The 22,997-nt window shown below is 33.2% G+C and overlaps 2 protein-coding genes across 3 annotated transcripts in view; both read left to right on the forward strand.

The window, feature by feature from the left end:
- Nucleotides 1-7,109: 7,109 nt before the first annotated feature.
- Nucleotides 7,110-22,997, forward strand: part of LOC132725260 (uncharacterized) — a 29,600-nt gene continuing 13,712 nt past the window's right edge. Inside the window, exons 1-3 of one of the 2 annotated variants that reach the window (XM_060710357.1) lie at nucleotides 7,118-7,323; nucleotides 8,329-8,475; nucleotides 9,477-9,770. In XM_060710357.1, the coding sequence (XP_060566340.1) occupies nucleotides 7,140-7,323; nucleotides 8,329-8,475; nucleotides 9,477-9,628 (483 nt within the window). In that variant the 5' untranslated portion in view covers nucleotides 7,118-7,139 and the 3' untranslated portion in view covers nucleotides 9,629-9,770. Of the gene's footprint in view, nucleotides 7,324-8,328; nucleotides 8,476-9,476; nucleotides 9,771-22,997 lie in introns of those variants that run through there. The other variant, XM_060710359.1, reaches the window with a different exon arrangement.
- On the forward strand, nucleotides 19,411-22,365 carry LOC132725259 (uncharacterized). Its single transcript, XM_060710356.1, has 3 exons — nucleotides 19,411-19,725; nucleotides 20,803-20,949; nucleotides 22,021-22,365. Exons 1-3 carry the CDS (start codon nucleotides 19,527-19,529, stop codon nucleotides 22,170-22,172), a joined length of 498 nt encoding a protein of 165 aa, XP_060566339.1. The 5' UTR covers nucleotides 19,411-19,526; the 3' UTR covers nucleotides 22,173-22,365.

A 22,997-nucleotide genomic window follows, 5' to 3' on the forward strand; every position in this document is an offset into this window, starting at 1 on the left:
CTTAATTAAGGGTTTTTGTAAGCTCCGTAACAACCGTTTGCCAGAGGCTTTTTTATGGGAAATCTTACATACTTCTTTAGAAAGAGCAAACATGAATTTTAAAATGTTAAAATAATGGTATCTGAGAAATGTAAGATGCTTGTTACCTGAATAAAGTAGCGATAAATGTGAAATTATTTGTCATAAAAGAAGTCAAAACATTTTGTCTTCCATATAAAACACTAATTCACTATAAATGTACTCATCATTGCCAAAAAGCAACAGATGAAAAAGATGGTTCATGTAATTGACCAATGTGAATTTTCTGGATAATATAGAAGAACATCAAAATAAAAAAGCTTTTAAGAAACACAAATAAAAGCATAATGGGCCTTTAAAACGTTATTTTTAATCCTCTGTGGGATCGGTACCTCACAATCCCCTCTATACCCCCAGTGAGAATTTTACATTATTCCGCTCTTAAAGTGCGACTACTTAAATAGTTGATATTTTTAGTACTGCCTGAACGGACTTCTACTTAAAGCCGCATCTACACCTAGTCAAGTTTCTTATATGTCACATTTAGCTAAATAAATGGCTCTTTCAATATATTATCAGGCACATTTTTTTACTGAGATTTCCCAGAATTTATACCTTTGTCTATGCTATCATATTTCTATAAAATGCACATGAAAATAAAAAAAACGGGAAAATAATGCATTTAGCTAAAAACAATGGAGTTAATGAAAGGTGTACATTCTTTTAAAATAAATGGAAAATTTGAGAAAAAATATTTAAAGCTTAATAATTGATACAAATTCTTTATTTTGTGAAAGTTCTTCACTTACTTATCAAGACCATTTAAATCCCTATTAATTCTACTATAATTCAGGGCACATGTTTTTGTCTATTTAATACCTTGAGTTTTTGTTTACCATTGGCTTTGACTACAATATATTATTTAAAACATAATGAACATTAATTTTCTATGACCCCAAAGTGCGGTCGTTTGCCTGATGTGAAAAAATGCATATGTACCCGTTTAACGCACTTTGGGGTCGAAATTGGACCACAAAGTGCGTAACGCACTCTGGGGTCGGACCCCAAAGTACGTTACGCACTTTGGGGTCGGACCCCAAAGTGCGTTTGACCCCAAAGTGCGGTGTTACATTGCTCCGTGTGATGTTATGCCAGATAAAAAATCTTAAAATTGATCACATTCGTAACAAAATATGCTACATGTCGAATTAATAATGTTCACAACCTGTACTGCGATCTCCAAAATAAAACAATATGCGAAGTAGATGTTTATTATATACTTACAAATAAAATATGAGACATATCAGAGATGTAGATATGTTGTCTATGTCTCTGGAAAAATTGATGAAATAAAATGCGTATTTAATTTTCTGTATTATCACTGTAAAGATTTATTTTTCACTGCATTGAAATATATTTTCCGTATTTTCAATGGTATCTTAATGCCGCACTATTTTCTTCTAAATTCAGACAATGTAGAAAATTTAAGGGGAAGTCTTTCAAATTGTAATTGATTTTTTTAATAAATATAGGATTTTCTTCTTGTGTTGTAAGTAAGAAATCATATTTCACTCGTGGCTACCGCAATGCGTAAAATAATTTTCAGCCCACTCGATGAAAATAAATCCTGTATTTATAAACAAACTTGAATATCTTCTGTTTAAACTGATTAAATAAGCATACACAAGTTTTATGTTTGTTTATTTTGATGGGATTGTAAGTTACAACACCGGCACTCAGGTGCCCCTTCAGTGCAGTGCATTATTTTGGGCACGAGAGGGCGCCAGTGTGCATGTCACTTGAAATGATTACGCTCACGATTTACAGACTGCAGTAATGTACCGTTCATAAATTATGTAAATAGTTAATATAAAGTGTATTGAAAATATACTGTACAATCTCTGTTGAGCAATCGCCTTTTGGAGACAAAAATCCTGGTCGATATTGAGAGGTGTTGCTATATAGAATTCAAATTTAATGTGAAATCTTATTTTTGAAAAGTTTGATGCAATTGTTGTAAAGAGTTGATTGCTGTACAGAGGTAGAGTTTATTGTCAAGTCTTAATTTGGGGAGATGATAATAACCTTGTTCTGAGGTAACTGTAGATGTGGTACTTGACTACACCTGTTTCTTACGTCCCTTTAAGGCCATCGCGAAACACACCATGATGGTGAAAAGTCGACAATACAGTCAAAAGTCGAAATAACGAAACCACGATGCTAAAAATTCGATATAATTTTATGTTTTCACCATCAAACTTTCGACCTTTTACCATTGTGATGTCCATGTTTCGTTATTTCGACGTTTCATCATCGTGGTTTCGACTTTTCATTTTCGACTATTTCGTTATTTCGACTTTTGACAATCGTGATTTCGTGTTTTCGTTGTTTTGAGTTATGTGTGTGTCGCGATGGCCCCAACGGATCACCGTAGTTTATTGTTTAAAATATAAGAGGAGTGTTACAGAATATTATTAAATCATATGAAATATGATGAAAACACCTCAAAAGTATTTGATTTGGAGCTGTTCCACTATATTAGATTAAAATTACGGGTTTGAGGGTTATCTTAACTTTTCTAAAGTGATAAAATGTAAAATTTATAATGGCAAAGATTTTATGAAATTCTTAACTTATTTATGACCAGTTGATTGATCGAATATAATATGTACCACTTTGCCGCGTTCAATCATGCCACCATTAAAAGGGGATGATTTATAACCACGTAGTAACATGGCTCAAATTTATCATATGAGTGGAGGACAAATATTTGAACATGTTTAATACTATATCAAGAGCCTTTTGTCATTATAACAAACTAGTTCGTGGATATGCGTTTGTTTTCTATGAAACGCAACCACAGGTCAACATTGGTGACTGATATCATTTACAAAATATCAAAGAGAATCTTGAATGGTCATTGAAATTGCATGAATATACTTATCACATTAAACTCATTTTGGCGTAACAATAAAAGCATTTTAGCCGCCTAAAATGCAACGTGTCTTCAAAGGATATCTTATCGTGTGTTCACACGATAATTTTGTTCCAGTTTAAGATAATCGTCCGAGGTTGTTTATTACATTTGAGGCAAAACTGTGCGTTTGATTGGCCTTTGAGTGCGAAAGTTTAAAAATACATGTACTGTTCTTTACCTATATACGCAACCCTTAAAAATAGTTAACTTTCGCCACCACTGTTATAGACAGGCTAGCCGGACCATCCGTACAGTCTGACCAAGCTCTGTTCTGCTGGTACCTAAAGTTTTGTACTTTGTTATTTAATTCCCTTAAACTTTGAACGAATTGCTACATATTTCAAAAACGAATAAAAAAATCCACAGAGTCATTAGGTTAAAGGTTACGTTACAGTCATTTAATTGGTAAAGCAGGAGCGTACGCTATCAAATATTTATTGATTGACCAAATAAAAAGGATTGCCTCAAAATTTTATAATCTTCTCAGATTGTTAATAAATATTTGCTAAATTCATGTTAATGCGCATGTCTAAACTTGTTCGATTTCCATTTTCACATCACTTCCTGGTAAGGAACTGAGTGACAAGGATGGACAAAGGACATATTTCCATGAAATCAAACCGCACTGTTATTTGATATTCTGTCACGTGGTTGTTTTACATGTGTGAGTTTCCACTTAAAAGTACCCATCCCAACTCAATGTCACATTCTGAAATATTTCTGTTTGCTTTTTTTATCTCTTTCTCTTTTTCACTGAATATATTATCTGCTTGATTATACCGCATGCGTTAAACGTAGATTTTCGCCGGACAATATTGACAATTTTGACATTTTATCTATATATACAGGGTTGTTTGTGAAAAAAAATCACTGTGCCTTAAAAGGAAGGAATTTTGCAAGTTATAAAGACTTTTTGCAGGTTATATGACCAAGTATAAGTAGTTGCTTGCTATATGGTCATATAAGTCCATAATCATTAATAATTGGTTATAAATTGCTTATTCAAAATGTTAATAGTTCATTAGTATATCGTAAATTACTTTTAGAATCAGTATGTATGTGTTTGTTTGATGTATAAAATAAAAGTGATGTTTTATCCCCCCCCCCCTTTTTTTCCTGCAACTATATGAAACACCGTACGATGTAAAAAAATACAATCTTGAAATCGGTATTAGTCAATGCGCAATACATGTAAAATAACGTAAATGCAGTTGACATACATGTATTAGTCACTTTTAATGTATTTATTATATTATGTACATGTAACATATATTTCACGGTAAGGTTGGTGTTGTTCTTATTGATTGATTGTTTGATTGATTGAATGAATGAATGAATGAATTATTGATTGAATGAAAGAATGAATGAATGAATGAATGAATGAATGAATGAATTAACGAACGAACGTACGAATGAATGAACGGATGGACGGACGAATGAATGAATGAATATTTATAACATTCATAGTGTATAGTTAAGATGTTGTGTTTGCACAAATCAAAAATTATACAGTGATAAAGAAGACAAAAGTGTCCCGTACGCATGGATGCATTTTTTTTCCACATTTTAAATGTTGAATGATAACTTATCTTAAATTTGATTTCTGTAACACCGACTTCCTGGTGATTTTAAGAACCTGTCAAAAATGATTAAGATTTTAGATTCTTTAAGCAGATAAATAAAACATCACTTGCATTAAAACCCTGCATACATTAACGCAGAAAAAAAATAACGGAAAAAATCACGCGAATACGTGCCGTTGTTATGCATGACCTTGGGCGCTATGTTTCAATATTAAAACATAATTGTCAGCACGTGGAAAGCGTGACAAAATGGTTTCATTAAACGAGAAACGCGGAATAACCGGAAAAAATGGCATGTTCTTACATTCAAGAATAGTGCTAATGCACCTTGTGGGCTCGTGCTTTAAAAGCGTCATAGTACTTGTGCAGATGTTAATGCACGAAAAAAAGTTCATTAGTTTTTAGTCATATAGAATGATGGGCTAAATCATTTTAAATATTGTAAATATTGAATATAGTAATACATGCTTTTTGTAACAATGACCGATTTATGTATATTCTCATGCCATTTGCAATGATTTTATTCCCTCAAGTTGTCACGTCTTTTAAAAGGGTGAACCAGCTTTTCTGTTTTAGAAACAGTCGCTATGTGCATGCATTATACAATAAGATTTAGGGCTATGACACTAATACCAAAACGAAGTCTGGTCGAGTGAAATTAAAAGCGGCTGTGATATCACAAAGAAACAATTTACAGATATAAGTATTCACTTTTAAAACGTTTTGAAATCTAACATAGTTAATACATGCCACTTGTGCGTTAACCGGCTACTTTCAACAGCGCTTAATCTTTCGAATTTTGAAAATATTAAAGGAGCTAAGACAGTTGTAGATAAAAGCACCTCATTGAAAGCACCTGCTGCTGATGATGGTACTAATTATTAACAAAAACGAATTCATTATCTGTTCTTTCACAGTGATTGTTCAGATTTTAAATCTTTTTATGACGTTTTGAAATTCCGATTTGGAGCACCTCACCTCCCCTAATCCCTTCTCCATGTTCTCGAAGTTAGACCGATATGGCCGAACAGTTGAGACTGGAAAAAAATCTTGATCAATACTTCTGAAAACAGTTTACCTTTTCCTGAAAGTTTATGGAATTTATTGGTTCACTGTTTGACAAACATGCCATTTCTAAAGAATGTAGGCACACTAGATCTTTGACAAAAAGGAGACTTTAGAATTAGCGGACTCAAGCTTGTTATCTGTTACTATTTATTTTTTTCTATGGTGATAAAGGTTCAACTACGGAATCGAGTAAATGCCATTATATATATATATATATATATATATATATATATATATATATATATATATATATATATATATATATATATATATATATATATATATATATATATATATATATATATATATATATAGAAGTTCACTAGTTATAAACGATGAAAACTGTCTGACCTTGTAGTGGAGATACACACGAACAAGCTCTCGCGAGGCGCGGAGATCACGCGATTTCATATCTGCGAGCGGTTAGGGAAATTTTAAAAGATGCTCCCCCCTTTCATTAAAATAATCTCTCATGGTCAGACTTTATCAAACAGATAGATGCTTATAGCTTGTGCTGGGGGGGATATCCATCTACCTTCGCCCACCGCCTAAATTCAAAATTCAAATAGGTCAATCGAACCTTTTTTTTTCTTTTTATCTCCCAAACAAAATGGCGGATGTGTGAGAAATACCAGGATGTTGTGACGTCACATGAACAGCTTGTGTGGACAGGAAACTGTAAACGACGAACGAAAATATATAAACAAATTTATTTCATTTAAGTGTGATTTTTTATAAGCACATACATTAAATGCGCAGATCTCTAAAGGACACAACTGCTTTTAATTCTTAAAGATTAACGCTAGAATCTTAATAATTTCACAGTACAATCAGGCCTCGGATACTCGCTAAAACCTCCTCAAAGCTTAAATATACACACAAGATTATAAATTTAAATGATTTATCAGAAATATGCTACCATATGGTAATCATTCACTTTTCTACTAATACATGATTTATAAAATCATATTCAAGGCAATTGCAAAGTTATTATCATATATAATATTTTTTTGTTCAATTGACTTATACAAGTCCATAGGAAGGAACGTGTTTTGTTCAATTTAAACTTTGACATAATATAACATAGATGCTCTATGTCTCAGATTGAAGTAACTTTACTTATTTTTGATAAACCTGTTAACACTTGACACCATCACATAATTATGTACTTATATGTCTGGAAAGATGATAGATTTCTCAAAATTTCAGGTTGTCCGGAATGTATTCCGTAATATTATCATAATTAACAACGTTTGTTTACTAGTTTGAGGATAAACAGCGAGTCTAATCAAGCGTGAAAAACCGTATCCTTAAAACTCGAGCGCACGTTTTGTGGCGGGCATTCCCTGGGTTGCATGAGCGGGCGACAGAATAATCGTATTCAAAATTGCTTTTTTAAGAGAACATAATATATTTTAAAAAGTAATTCAAGAAAATATTGTTACTTGGAAATTAAGACTTACAACTAATTCAGAAAAAAATACGTTACAAAAATGCTGGTTTTTGTCGGAATTGGATTATGCGCCTCGTCGCTTTTAATAAATATCATAGGGCTGGCAATACCGTATTGGGTTTATGCAAGTGCAGGTGATGTGAAACAATATAGCGGATTATGGTCGTCGTGTGGATCTGTCGGCGGAAATAGTGTTTGTGTTGACATCCCAGATGCATTTTTAGGTATTTGATGACACTTCTTTTAATTTGTGAAATACAACTGCATGTTTCAGAATCATGGTTTTATTGTTATATTTTATTTTTACAACTATTACTAAGTATACAGCACTGTACATTTTAAACGATGGTTAACTGTTACATTTAACTTTAACATTTTTACTTAATTAACTTATAACAATATATTTCGTTTGTTATAAAATAATAGTAATAATAATAAACGTTTAATTTCCATTGTTTATACTGCGTTAATGACATATTTTAATCCTTCAAAAAAAAATTAAAGCGTCCACCATTATACCAGTATCGGTAAATAAATGTAGTACCATGGGCTCCAAGGATGACTTTCACCGTATTAAAATAAGTTTATAAATGTTTGGTGTTTTTTTAATGGGAAGGCGAATCAAAGATACTGCAATGATGCGCAACCATTTTTTTTTTGTTAAAGTCTTAATCAAAATTAAAACATAAAAATGTATCCAACTTTGTCAAAAACAAATCGATCCAATAGAGTAAAATAAAATAATTTGCTGCTTGAATAATGTTCTAGTAACGTTTCTGATGTTTATATTTATACAACGCTTTTACGCATGCTAATTACAACAAAAAAGCTTCAATAATGAAATAAATAACATGCACTGATGATTGTGCTGACGATACTCAAAATGAAAAGGAACTATTTTTCATGCTTTCCAGTACATTTGTTGTGGGCAAATTAAATTGTGTTCGTAAGTTTTGAAAAAAATACTTACTGAAGGCACAATAAATAATTTTGTGCTGCTGCTGCTGCCTTTTTGCTTTCTACAACTTTAACAGTATTCCACATAATTGAAATCGCTAGAAATGGTGTTACATAGATTTTTTTATTTAATAGCCAAAACATGAAAAACAAAATCAATTTATGGCGAGAACAACTTTGAACAGCTTATAGAGTTTTTTATGTGTCTTCATTATGCTGTTTCGCTTAATGACATTTAACTTTTGATTTTCTTGTATTGTTTTATATAATAGATGGCGCTTTTAAGGCAACTCGAGCCATGGAGATACTGGGCATGATCCTAATACTGGCGGCTCTTGTGTGCGTTCTTCTTAAACAGTTTGTCATAAAGGACCAAGCTCTCCTTCCTAAAATCGGAGCATGTTTAGCCATAGTTGCTGGTAAGTAAAAGAAAATTAGCGTCCATTTTTTTCTAGCAAAACATGACTACCATCTCGTCAAAACATCTGCGCCGCTTCAGACAGATGTAAAATGTCATTAATGTTCACTACTTAAAACTAATGTTTACTTAATACTCAAACTTTTAACTTATCATTGCTATCCACTTTGTGTATCCCAGCCTTCTAATAAAAGAAAGAAGAAAAATCTATGCAAATATTTATGATTTATAATAATTTATAATTTCAAATTTTCTTTGATTCTCCCTTTTAAGACTCTTTTACCATTTGTGTTTAATCAAATTTTCGGAAAACGGGAATGTAACGAATTTTCGAAAAATGAGAAAAACACTGCTCTTAATGAATTTTTAATAGAAATTTGTTATCAGAAGCGTTTAAGAGTTCAAGTATTTAGACACGTTACCGTGTTATTGTGTATACATGTATTATAAAGGGAATTAATGATAAGATTTGACATTCATTTTCAACTGAAATGGACTTCAATATATTGCTAGTATCCTTTCTGACATGTATATTGAATGAAAAGAAATATATTAAAAATCAAAAAAGATATTGAAAAAATCCCCACTAATCATTTATAATCACATCGTAGTAATTATATCAGCAGAAGAAAATATTCGTTTCTAAACAGTTTACACTGACGAGTATTTTCTTAAAACAAAATGTGTTTCACGTTCTACTCCTTACCTTACTAAATATCTTAAATAAACTTTCCATATTTCGATTTAGAACAAAATTTTACGTTGTTTATTGGGAAATTAAAAAAAAAACAATGTACCAAATGAATAGCGAACAGTGCTGACCATGATAAGACGTTTGGTATGCACTGGTCGCGTTTACGGGCTAGTTATTCAGTAAATGAAGGTTACGTCATTGACTTCTATTGACGTCAATTATTCAAACACTCAAACTGACTGATTTGTTAAGCAACTTGTAATCTGCCATTTCACCATATTCTATATTTGCCGTTTTCTCATTTTTAGGAATCTTCATGATTATCGGCACAATAATTTATGCCACTCGAGACGGCGTGGACTCGAGCAATTTGCATGCCGGGTTTGCCCTTTGCATTATTGCAGGCATCATAGGAATCGTCGCGGGAGTAGTGGTTTTTATGGCGTCCAAAGGCGACTAAACTAATCATTCTACACGTCACTGGTTCAAGCCTAAAGGGAGACAATGGAATTTTCTTCCATATATTTTATACTGGTGTAAAAAAGTTTGTGCATACCTGAAAAATGAAAGACGTTTATTATTTTTATAGTCTAATTTATAGTGTGTCTGAAATATTTTTATAATAGGGAATAGACTTATATTCAATAAACAAAATAAACGTTTCAATGTTTTTAGTTTTCATCATCATCATCATAATCACCATAATTATCATCATCATTAGCATTATCATCATTACCTTCATCTTCATCAAGATCATCACCTTCATCATCATCATCATCATCATCAGCATCATCATCATCACCATCGTCATCATTATCATCATCATCAACATCATTATTATAATCATCATCATCATCGATATCATATCATCATCATCATCATAATCATTATCATTATTATCATCATCTAAAGCATCATCATCATCATCATAATCATCATCAACAACATTAATACCATCATCACCATCATTATCATTATTTATAGCATCATCAGCATCAACATCATCATCATTATCATTTTATCATCATGTTTAGCATCAACACCATCATTTTCATTATCATCAGCAGCAGCATCATCATTATTATCATCATTTATAATATCATCATCATTATCATTATTATCAAAATCGTCATCACCACCACCATCATCATCATTATTATCATCATCATCATTGTTCTGCTTGTTAAATATATCATTATAATCATATTCATTTTTACAACTTTTATCCATTGCTTCAACCACTGCTTTCCTGTTCACTGTCTGAAAAAAAATCTTATTTTCAAGGACCTCGAACACAAGTAAGAATACAAAGAAAGAATATGATATTTCGGTCACTCTTACGCTTAGAAATTAAACGTGTAAACAATAAGTTATTAAATGCTGGTAATTGTTGAATAATTTTTTTTTTATAAATATATCAAGTAAAAGTCCACCTGAATTAAGTTAAACTATAGATATAATAGTAAACAGTACATTATTTATATACTTATATGGTTGCAGAAACCAAAATTACAAATTCCTGCCTGTTGTCATCAATTCGGATTAGGTTTTAATGGTTAACAGTGGATTATGATTCTCAGGCATATTTTCAATCATAATCTTACCGAAACAAACTATAATTTCCTTTAAATGTCAAATATATTCATTCATTATACATTAACAAATATTTCACCCTCTGTTTTTGTGTACATCTAAAACCTAGTGGTAAAACTACTTTCAGTCGGTGTTAAAATCTATCTAACTCCAAAGTTTCATGTATATACCTCTTATAGTTTTAGAGGTTTGTCCCAGAAAATGTTCAAAGTGTAAAAATGAACAAAGGGAAATAATTTCAAAATAAGCCAAGATAGAGTTATGGTTCTTTTGCACTGCACTTCTACTCAATGAGATCTATCTACCAACAAAGTTTCGTGTTGATACCTCTTGTTGTTTCAAAGTTATGTCCCGGACAAGAATAGCGGATGGAAAAAAGCGGCGACTCTATGCCAACCTTTCGGGAAGCAAAATAAACTGTTCATTGAAAAAAGATATACTTTAGCGTATTACTGTAGGAAGACATAAACTTGTCATAAAAATATCTACATTGAAACTGTATGATTATTCTGACAGCCACCTACTCAAGAAAACACTCCACTGTTTTCAAACAATATGAAAATCTACAATGTCTCTTTTCAGTCTACTTAGGTAATCTGCACATACGTTGTCCTTTTATTTTCACAGCTACTTTTCTAAACTTATAGTTCTGTAGAAACAATGTTCATCTCATTATGCGGCCACTTTCAACTTTATACCATGGTCCGTATGCAGCAATGATTCTTTTCCATGCAAATACTTGTTGATTGTTTTTATTTCAAATACATTTGCAAGACATTCCCTTTCGATAACCGAGTAGTTTCTCTTCTATTCAGCAATGTCTTACTCGTGTAAGCTATTGGAAGCAGACAATCATTAAACTGTTGAAAAAGTCCAGCCACAACTCCGGTGTCTGAAGCATCACATTGCAAAACAAACGACTTTGAAAAGTCAGGAAGTCGTAGTCTAGGTGATTGTGTCAATACTTGCTTTAATGTCGCAAAGGTCTTTCCATGTTTTAGTTTCCATATGATTTTATTTGGCTGTCCTTTCTTTGTAAGATCTGTCAATGTTGTCAATGGTGCAGCAATTTCTGTAAATGAAGCAATGAGCTTTTTGTAATATCCAGCTAAACCAAGAAATTATCTCAGTTGCTTCTTTGTCCATTTGAATTTGACCTTTGCCCACAACATGACAGGTAAATGATATCATTCCAATCATACATTTAGAAGGTTTAACTGTGATTTTTGCTTCTCGTATTCTTTCGAACAACTGTCTCAAAATTTTCACATGTCTCTCCTAGGTTACCGTATTCCATGCACATCGTCAACGTAGTTATCATAACCATTCACCCCGGAAAGCAACTTCCGCATTATTTTATTAAATGTTACACCAGAATTGACCATTCCAAATGCCATCTTTCTGAATTGGTACTTACCTTCTGTTGTAGAAAATGCTGTAAGATGTCTTGATTTTGCTACAATAGGTACTTGCCAAAAACCTTTGGTCAAATCAATTTTTGTGAAGAACTTTTCTTCTTTTAGCTTCGCCATCACATCCTCAATACTACCTATAGGTTCTGTATAAAACTTTGTCACAAAGTTGAGTCGTCTGAAGTCAATTCAAAAGCAGTTTACCTTGAATTATTGAATTCTGCTTAAACCGGTGCTAGGGGGCGTACATTTGACAGTACCGTCTATGAACAGGCTCAATCAAACCAAGCCTGCAACATTTTCAATTTTGCCGTGTTGGGCTTTATTTAGAGATTCTTATTTTCTACATTTTAATGATTCAATTATGCAGCTTCTTGTAATGACAGGCACAGAATTACCATTGGCTAATTTAAGTTTCCCCTCTTTAAAACAACCATCATAAGAACTTGTTTGAGAAAATGACATTCATAACCCCGATACTTTCTTCTCATCTAATCAACCATCACGTCTATTTTCTCCATGCCTATTGTGTTAGTTTCTTGCTGAAGAATCAAAATTTGTTTTATAGTAATTTCTTTTTTACATGCCAGATCCCATTGCAGCAGTCCCGTATCTTTTCTTAGTCTGGTCTCGAAAATCTCTGGCCACATGACCCTCGTTTTCTCTGTGATAGTGCTGTATTGGTTTCTTTCGATAGAGTACCTCGATTTAGGCGTATTAGTGATTTATTTAAAAAATTCACAATTTTTGAGCTTTTACTATATGTAATTGTACCGCTCATGAGCCTCTAAGTATTGATCAGCCAAAGAGATGACATATCTTCGATCCTTTGGCTTTCGTGCCTTGAGAAAAAGAGCTCTGTTGAACAACTTTCACAAATTGCTCTGTAATAATAAGGTCTTTTAGTTTGTCTACTGTATCTGCAGCATCGGTCATTTCTGCCCAACTACTGAAGTACCTATCTGAGTGAGCTTTAAATTGGTTTACTGTCTCCCCTTGTTCCGGCTTACTCTCTCTAAATTTAGTTCTGAATCAATCTTCTGTTAATTGGTATCTTTTCAAAACTGCTGTTTTTTATTCTTGATTGTCTGATGCTTGCTCAGGGGGCATACTAGTGTAAACTTCAAGACCATTTCCCGTTAAACGAACTTAAGCTTATTGCCCTTGTGTCTTCTTTCCATCCTTAACTAATGGAGTATCTTTCAAAACGCTCTATATAAGCATCTATGTCATCTTTTGACTTTTCGAATTTTTGCAATCTTGGCCTCAAACCGGTCCTATGTGGGGTATCAAGGCAATATCCAGCCTCGATTTTTAACTTCATCAATTCTATTTCCTGCTTTTCATTTTCGTCTCTACTTCAGCATGAAATAAAAGTTTCTTTTATTCACGTTCGGCTTCTTTTTCTAGACGCTCGACCTCGAATCGCTGTTTCTCTTCCTCAAATCGTCCTACCTCTTCTTCGAGTCAGCTTCTTTTGCTTAACGCTCGGCCTCAAATATCCGTCTATCTTCTTCACGTCTAAATATTTCTTTCTTCTCTTTCAAGATATTCTGATTCTTTCTTTGAACATAATCACGTAAATCCCCGTCCTTCAACCCAAATCTCTCTCCCCATGATACCCATTTCTCATAATACATAATTGCTTCATAATGGACTACTATTCAATGAAATCATCAACTTTTACGAAACACGTTAAGTTAACACTTATTACTCAACAAAATGGTGTACCCCTGTAGCACCGACACTTGTTTTTTCTAAATCTAATCTCCATATGACAATGCCATCTACTAGGCACCGGCAATGATTTTTTATTAACAGTTTCAAACAGGGCACCGGAATTAATATTCTCTCAGTGTTTATCTACAAGATAAACTTTATGAAAAACAACCAAGTGGGCACCGGCGGTAAAAACCATTTATTCAACTATTACGTACACTTAAATGAATAATCACCCACCAGTAATAAACTTTGATATAAACTTATTATCACATTTATTCAAACTCTCACAACAAATGTCTCTATCAACGTATAAACAATATTTAACCAAAGGTGCTCTTGTGCTAAATGCAGTTAATTCTCTAGTTTACATAAAACTTAAACACAGTCCGTGACCGCTTCTCTACACAAAAACTTGTATAGAGAGTTTACTTGTATAGCACGGCAACACAAGTTTAACTAATTAAGCCAAACAGCTATTTTACAATGTTCAAAAAGTTCGAAAATGATCTAAGGTTTAACAAAAAATTATCAAAGTTTAACAAACATTATTTTGCCAGAAAACATTCCAACTTAAAGAAAATATCCCGGACAATCCCTAAAATTGTCAGGAGAATGACTGCCTTGATGTAATTTAATTTTAGGAGAGTTTTTGTTATAATCAAAGCACAGAAAGCGCTGAATTTGTTTGGGTCTCAGAATGTCAGAAAGGTGAAGGTTGTAAGACTATAAACCAACTTGTTCGTAAAGTGTCACCAAATTCTGTTTCCATTGTTATAATTATAGTGGCTATAAGACTAATTGCAACACTGATATTCAATTCAAAGTCCATTTAACTTAATCAATTAAAAAAAAAAAACAACAACAGACATGAGTAGCCTGAACTGGGATTTCAGGACCTCCCGCTTCAAAAGCAAGCGTGTAAACCCCTCGACCACGGGGAGTTATAAGATAACAGCCAGAAGAATACCATATTATGACGTAGTATCCTTCCATTGTATTAAATTCCGCAATATTTTATTACGTTCACGTACAATACCCATGTGTTTTAGATTACAGACACCAGTGCTAGAAAATTATGTCTAACACCCCTCATGTAAGATAAGTCGCGTGCTTCAAATGACGTCATTATTGCGCACTTTATGTGCCTCCTTTTTAGTGACGGGCATTTTGAGATATACCCTTGTGCGTCCGTCCGTACGTACGTTCTCTTTTTTTTTGTCGCACGTAATTCTATAAAGTATTTGCCCTAGAGTCATGAAACAGCATGTGTAGTTGTGCACCTGGGTATTTTCGTCTGGATATTTTTAGTATTTTTAAAGTTATTGACTTAGTAAAATTTTGCAATTTTCAACTTGTGTCGCATGTAACTCAAAAAGTATTTAAAGTATTGACCTAGAGTCATGAAACGTTGGAGGAATGTTGATCAGCATGTGTAGTTGTGCGCCTGGGTATTTTTGTCTTGATATTTTTTGTATTTTTACAGTTATTGCCCTTGCCTTAGTAAAATTTTGCAATTTTCAACCTGTGTCGCAGGTAACTAGAAAAGTGTTTGATCTAGTGTCATAAAACTTTACAGGAATGTTAATCAGCATGTGTTTTAATGCACCTGGGTATTTTTGCCTGGATTTATTTAGTATTTTTAGAGTTATTGCCCTTGACTTAGATTTTTTTTTGCAATTTTCAACTTGTGTCGCATGTAACCAAAAAGGATTTGACATAGAGTCATCAAACCTTATTCGAAGGTTGCTCAGCATATTTTGTTTTGCACCTGTGGTTTCGCTTGTGGATTTATCCAGTATTTTTATAGTTATTGCCCTTGACTTATATTTTTTTTGTAATTTTCAACTTGTCTCACATGTAATTCAAAAAGTATTTGACCTAGAGTCATTAAACCGTATGGGAAGGTTGCTAAGCATATTTAGTTTTGCACCTGGGGTTTCGCTTGTGGATTTATCCAGTATTTGAAGAGTTATTTCCCTTTACTTAGTAAAAACCGTTTAAATATGTTGTTATTTGTTCCTTGAGTGCTTGAGTTAGAATCAACGAACTTTACAGGAATAATGATCAAAATCACTAAATTACAGAAATAATGATTCACATCACAGTGAAGCTATGCACCTGGGACTTTGCATGTGGATTTTTTTTCAGTTTTGTTAGACTTATTGCCTTTGACTTACAGTAGTATAAATTTGCAATTTTCAACTTGTTCATGCATAGCTCAAAAAGTATTTCACTTGTATGCCTGAAAAGTTTACAAGAATGTTGGTCAGCATGTGTACTTATGCACCTTGGGGTTTCCTTGTGGATTTATTCAGTACTTGTAAAGTTCTTGCCCTTTACTTAGTAAAAGAGTTTTAGTGTTCAAAAAATATTTGACCTAGAATCATAAAATTGACAGAACAGTGGCGCGGTGGGGGCACCCGTGTCCTATGGACACATTTCTAGTTATGAATGCATTGCGTTCTTAAGATGACGTCATTTTACTGTTATGAATGAAGTTGTAAGTACTACTATAAGAAAAAGTGCGTACTTAGAATATCAATTGACATGTCATATGCAAGAAAAAGAATCAATCAACGGTTGTCGGTACAGACGGAAATATCTAGCTCGAGGGTAACTGTTTATGGTGGTGACGTGGATCTATTTATATCTTGTCATAATTGATTATTTTTTTCCTAGATTTATATTCCTTTACTTTGTCCAGTATTTAACTATACGACCGTGCTGTCTTCTCTGACAGTTCTTGTTATTTTTGTTGTCCAGTTATGGTTTCCTAAAAATAACCATAAGGATAAAACTGAACTATTTTCTATCCTTTTGGAAATTGGTATAGTTTAAATGATTTAGTATTCTGTATGGAAGTCAAAATACTACTTTGTTAACATTTTGCTACCTTTTATTACATTTTTTCTGATCTACCGATGATTAGCATCTAAAATGCTTCATATCCTTTATTATTGTAATACTAAACATCATTTTGCTCCTTCTCATAAAGAAAAGTAATATTCATCACTGAGGCATGATATGCCTATAATATAAAGGCAATTTACATAAGTATTTTCTTGTAAGTGATGAAAACCCTTTTCAATGTTATTAATGTTAGATAGTTATCTAAAATATTTCTGTCTAATAAAATTTTCATCATTAATGTTTCTCTAAAACTAAATGAAAATCTAGGTTTTCGTTATATCTAATTTAAAATGTTCACTATATCCTCAAGCTTAAACTTTACATTCTTGAAACATTAAAGGATCATAAAACATTAAAGGGTGCTGCTATCAGTGGTATGGTGACAAGCCATGTAATTATAATTAAATGCTCATCACTGGCCAAAGATATGAAATTTTGGGTAAAACAAGAAATCTTGGGTTAATGCGTAGGACTGTATCCCCTTTCAATTTAGCTCTCATGGACATACTCGATCAAAATGAGTCTGCAGTTTAACCTTATACATTTTTCATTTTGATAGCTTATGCTTAAATATCCTGTAATACAATTTTTTTATGGTTATATATCATAACTATGATACTCAAATTAAGACTATCATTTCTTTTAGTTCCGAAAGCATTATTTATAAAGTTTAACATTTCATGTAAATAAAGGGAGGTAATAAAAAATTAAGAGACTTTAGAATTAGCGGAGTCAAGCTTGTTATCTGTTACTATTGTTGTTTTTGCTATGATGATAAAGGTAAACTTACGGAATCGACTAAATGTCATTATATATATAGAATTTCACTAGTTATAAACGAGTATAATCATCTGACCTTGAATTGGAGACGCGAAACAAGTGTAATTTAACGGCTCTTGCGAGGCGCGGAAATCACGCGATTTCATATCAGCGAGCGGTATTGGGAATTTTACAAGATGCTGCCCCCATTTCATTAAATTAGCTCTCAATCAAACAGAGTCTGCATCTTTAAGCTACAGTGTCATTGACGTCCCGGCAGAGCCCCGGTAGATGTCCGGGTGATCCGGGAACGACCAGGGTACGACCGGACACAACCGGGGTACATCCGTAACTGTCGGCTACGTCCGGGATGATCCGGGAACATCCGGCATTCGACCCCGGATGGAATAAAATACTTTATATTACCGGGTGGTCCAAATATAGCTTTGCCGGCTTCATCCTTAGCTCTGCCGGGAACGACCGGGGTTACACCGGGGAAGCACCGTAGCTCTGCCGGCACAAACCTGGGATGAGCCGGGGTATGATATAGCCGGTAGAGCTACGGTAGAGCCCCGGTGAATGCTGACAGAGTCCCGGTGAATGCTGGCAGAGCCCCGGAGGATGCCGGCAGAGCCCCGGAGGATAACAATGGAGCTACGGTTCATTTCAAGAATCACGACAATTTGCGATGATTGCACGTGATTCCCCTTCTATCCAGCCTTGCATAAGGATTTTTAAAAAAATCATCATGAATTACTATTCTGGAACAATAGATATAGAATATTAAATGAAAATTATGTATCAATGTAATCATTTTCGTGCGTTTTGAATCCACCAGGGTTCTACCGGGGCTCTGCCTGGGTCAACCGGGGCTTTTCCGGCGTCATACGGGAACGATCGGGGAAGCACCGGCATGAACCTGGGCTCTGCCTGGATGATCCGGAGCGCATCCTCTGTGGTTATTTGGAAATTACTGTAAGTCTGCCGGGGTTTGTTACACCCCAGATCGTCCCGGAGCATCCCGGTATCTTACCGGGATGGTCCTGGGCTCTGCTGGGAGTAAGTGAGACCGCAGTTTAACCGTTCACATTTTGTCATTATTATAGCTTGTGCTGGAGGAATATCCCTTGATATTATCTCTACCTTCGCCCATGGCTTAAATTCAAATAGTTCAACCGAACAAAATGGCGGATTTGTGATGCTGTGACGTCATATGAACAGCTTTTGTTGATAGGAAACTGTAAACGACAAACGAACATACGTAAATTTATTTCATTTTAAGTGGGTTTTTATAAGCACATAGAAAATCTACATTAAATGTGCAGATCTGTACTTTTAATTCTCCAAGACTAACGCGGAAAACTTATAACGACCAGTACAATCAGGCCTCGGATACTCGCTAAAATCTCCTCAACGCTTGAATATACACACAAGATTATACATTTAAAACTTTATAAGAAATATGCCAGCATATAATTAAATCATTCAATATTCTACTAATATATGATTAATAAAATCGTTTTTATGGCAATTTCAAAGTTATTATCATATATAAATCTATTTTTTGTTCAATTGACTAATACGGGTCCATAGGAAGAAACCTGTTTTGTTTATATAAATCTGTGACATAATATAACTTAGATGCTCTATGTTTCAGATTGAAGTAACTTTAATTATTTTTGATCAACCTGTTAACACTTGACACCATCATAAATATGTACTTATATGTCTCGAAAGATAGATTTCGCAAAATTTCAGGTGGTCCGGATATGATCACCATTAACAACGTTCATTTCTCGATGATGTTTACTAGTTTGAGTCTAAACAAGCGTGAAAAGCCGTTAGTGCGCATTTTGTGGCGGGCATTCCCTGGGTTGCATTAGCTAGCGACAAGAAAATATTGCTGATTCCTTTTGACATTAAGACTTACAACTTATTAAGTAGAAAAAAAGATTAAACAAAATGCTAGTTTTTGTCGGAATTGGATTGTGCGCCGCGTCGCTTTTAATAAATATCATAGGGCTGGCGATACCGTATTGGTATGATTTCACCTTAACCTTACCCCTTGTAGGTGAAAAGAAAATATATATCGGATTATGGTCGGCATGTGTATCCGTCGGCGAAAATACTGATTGTAATGACATCACAGGTGAAGCTCTAGGTATGCATCGACACTTTTCTTTTAATTTGTTAAATACAACTTTATGTTTCAAAACTATGTTTCAGATATTGTTATATTTTTTATAATATTTGATTGAAACAACAACTTAAACTAAGTATACAGTACTGTACATTTTTTATTTACATTTGATATACTTGCATACGTGCATATAGTTAACTTATGACAATATATAATTTTTGTTGTTGTAATGAATAAAAATCAAAACGTTCTGTATCCATAGTTAAGCCACCTTTCTGCGTTAATTACAGTTCTTAATTCTTTAAAAATGTTCTTGGATTAAACATTGTCAAATCCCTATCAACATCATCACGTGACCTACTAAAAATTAAAAGCGACCACTTTGACCCATCCTCGGTACCCCAGACTATTTACCATTATACCAGAATCGGTAAATAAATGTAGTATATTTCGGAATGCGTACCGTGTGTTCCGACGACGACATTGACCGTACTGCAAGTAGTTTATAAATGTTTTTCATGGGACGGTAAATAAAAAAATACTGTAATGATGTGCGACCATTTTTAAATGATAAAGTCATAATCAAAACGAAATAAAATAAATCTAACATTGTGTTTAAAACAAATAGATCCAGTAGAGTAAAATGGAAAAGGTTTGCTCCCCCGAATTATGCCCTAGTAACGTTGCTGATGTGATGATATATATATGCGTACATAACATGCGCATGCTTATAATGAAATAGATGATTGTTTTGGCGGTACTAAAAATGAAAAGGATTTTTTTAAAACTATTTGCATGCTTTCCAGTTCATTTGTTGTGGGCAAAATAATATGTGTTCCTTAGTTTTTCTAACTAGATATGGAAAAAAAACTGACTGAAGGCACAATACATAATTTTGAGCTGCAGCTGCTGTTGCTACTGCTATATTGCTTTCTACAATCTTAACAGTATTCCACATAATCTTAATCGCTACATAGATTTTTAACTTAATAGCTAAAACATGAAAAACAAAAGTCTATGGCGAGAACAGCTTGGAACCGCTTCTAGAGTTTTGTGTTACTTTTAAGTTTTGATTTTCTTGTATTCTTTATATTATAGATGGCGCTTTTAAGGCGACTCGAGCCATGGAGATACTGGGCATGCTCCTTATACTGGCGGCTCTTGTGTGCGTTCTTTTTAAACAGTTTGTCATAAAGGACCAAGCACTCCTTCCTAAAATCGGAGCAGGTTTAGCCATAGTTTCTGGTAAGTAAAAAATAGGGTTTTTTTTATTCTCGCAAAACTGACTACCATCTCGTCAAAACATCTGCGCCGCTTCAGACAGATGTAAAGTTTCATTCATGGTGTCTACTAAAAACTTAATACTCAAACTTTTAACTTATTATTGCTATTCATTCTGTTTATCTCAGCCTTGAAATAAAAGACGAGAGAGAAAAGAAAAATCTATGCAAAATATTTATAAAAAATTCATATTAATTTATAATTTCATAATTTCTTTGATTCTCCCTTTTAAGACTCTTTTACCTTTACTCATGGTGTGTTTAATCAAATTTTCGGAAAACAAAAAGTATCGATGAAAAAACACTGCTCTTAATGTAATTTTAATAGCAATTTTGTTTTCGGAAGCGTTTGATTAAACTACTTAAGAGTTCAAGTACTTGGACGCGTTATCGTGTTATTGTGTATACATGTATGTACTATAATAAGATTTGACCTTCATTTTCAACTGAAAAGGACTTCAATATATTGCCAGTATCCTGTTTGGCATGTATATTGAATGAAAAGAAATATATTAAAAAGCAAAAAAAAAAATCCTCGTTTTTAGATAAAGATAATTTGTTATTTTACTTATCATTAATAATCAAATCGCAGTAATTATATCAGCAGAAGAAAATTATTCGTTTTTAAACAGTTTTATTTAAGTTTAGGCATACACTGACGAGTATTTTCTTAACACAAATGTGTTTCATATTCTACCCCTTACCTCACTAAATATCTTAAATAAACTTTCCATATTTCAATTAAGAACAAAAATTTTCATTGTTTATTGGGAAATTTAAAAAATAAAACAATGTACCACTGAATAGCGAACAGTGCTGACCATGATCACACGACGCTTGGTATGCACTGGTCGCGTAGATACATTTATAACCTGTTTCCACCAACAGTTTACGGGCTAGTTATTCAGTAAATGAAGGTAACGTCATTGACCTCTATTGACGTCAATTATTCAAACACTCAAACTGACTGATTTGTAATGTCAATTTTAATCTGCCATTTCACCATATTCTATATTTTCCATTTTCGCATTTTTAGGAATCTTCATGATTATCGGCACAATAATTTATGCCACTCGAGACGGCGTGGACTCAAGCAATTTGCATGCCGGGTTTGCCCTTTGCATTATTGCAGGCATCATAGGAATCGTCGCGGGAGTAGTGGTTTTTATGGCGTCCAAGGGCGATTAAACTAATCATTCTACACGTCACTGGTTCAAGTCTAAAGGAAGACAATGTAATTTTCTTCCATTTATTTTATGCCGGTGTAAAAATGTTTGTGTATACCTGAAACATAAAAGACGTTGCTTTTTTATTTTTATATACTTATTTGTAGTGTGTCTGAAATATATTTCTGTAATAGGGAAAAGACTTATATTCAATAAACAACATAAAAGTTACAATGTTTTTAGTTTTCATCATCATCATCATCATCAAAACCACCAATATCATCATCATCATAATTATCATCATCATTAGCATTATTATCATTATTATCATCATCAATATCATCATCATCATCATCATCATCATCACCATAATCATTATCATTATTATCATCATCTATAGCATCATCATCATCATTATCATCATCATCATCATCATCATCAACAACATTAATACCATCATCATCATGATTTTCATCATCATTTTCGTCATCTTCATCATCATCATCATCATAATCACTATCATTATTATCATCATCTAAAGCATCATCATAATTATCATTATCATTATCATCATCAATATAAATATCATCATCAGCATCATCATCATTATCATTATTATCATCATTTAATTATAGCATCATCATCATTATTATCATCAATAAAATCATCATCATTTTCATCATCATTATTATCATTATCGTCATCACCACCACCATCATCATTTATTATCATCATCATCATTGTTCTGCTTGTTAAATATATCATTATAATCATATTCATTTTTATAACTTTTATCTATTGCTTCAATTGTTGCTTTCCCGTTCGCTGTCTGAAAAAACTCATCTTC

Source organism: Ruditapes philippinarum, unplaced genomic scaffold, assembly GCF_026571515.1.
Source record: "Ruditapes philippinarum isolate M1 unplaced genomic scaffold, ASM2657151v2 ctg394_1_1_1_1, whole genome shotgun sequence".
NCBI classification, from domain to species: Eukaryota; Metazoa; Mollusca; class Bivalvia; order Venerida; family Veneridae; genus Ruditapes; species Ruditapes philippinarum.

Excerpts from the sequence above, each read along its gene's own strand:
- LOC132725259 (XM_060710356.1), top strand. The coding sequence starts at position 19,527 with ATGCTAGTTTTTGTCGGAATTGGATTGTGCGCCGCGTCGCTTTTAATA. Across the intron at positions 19,726-20,802 it reads CATCACAGGTGAAGCTCTAG|ATGGCGCTTTTAAGGCGACT; the intron begins GTATGCATCGAC and ends TTTATATTATAG. Across the intron at positions 20,950-22,020 it reads AGGTTTAGCCATAGTTTCTG|GAATCTTCATGATTATCGGC; the intron begins GTAAGTAAAAAA and ends TCGCATTTTTAG.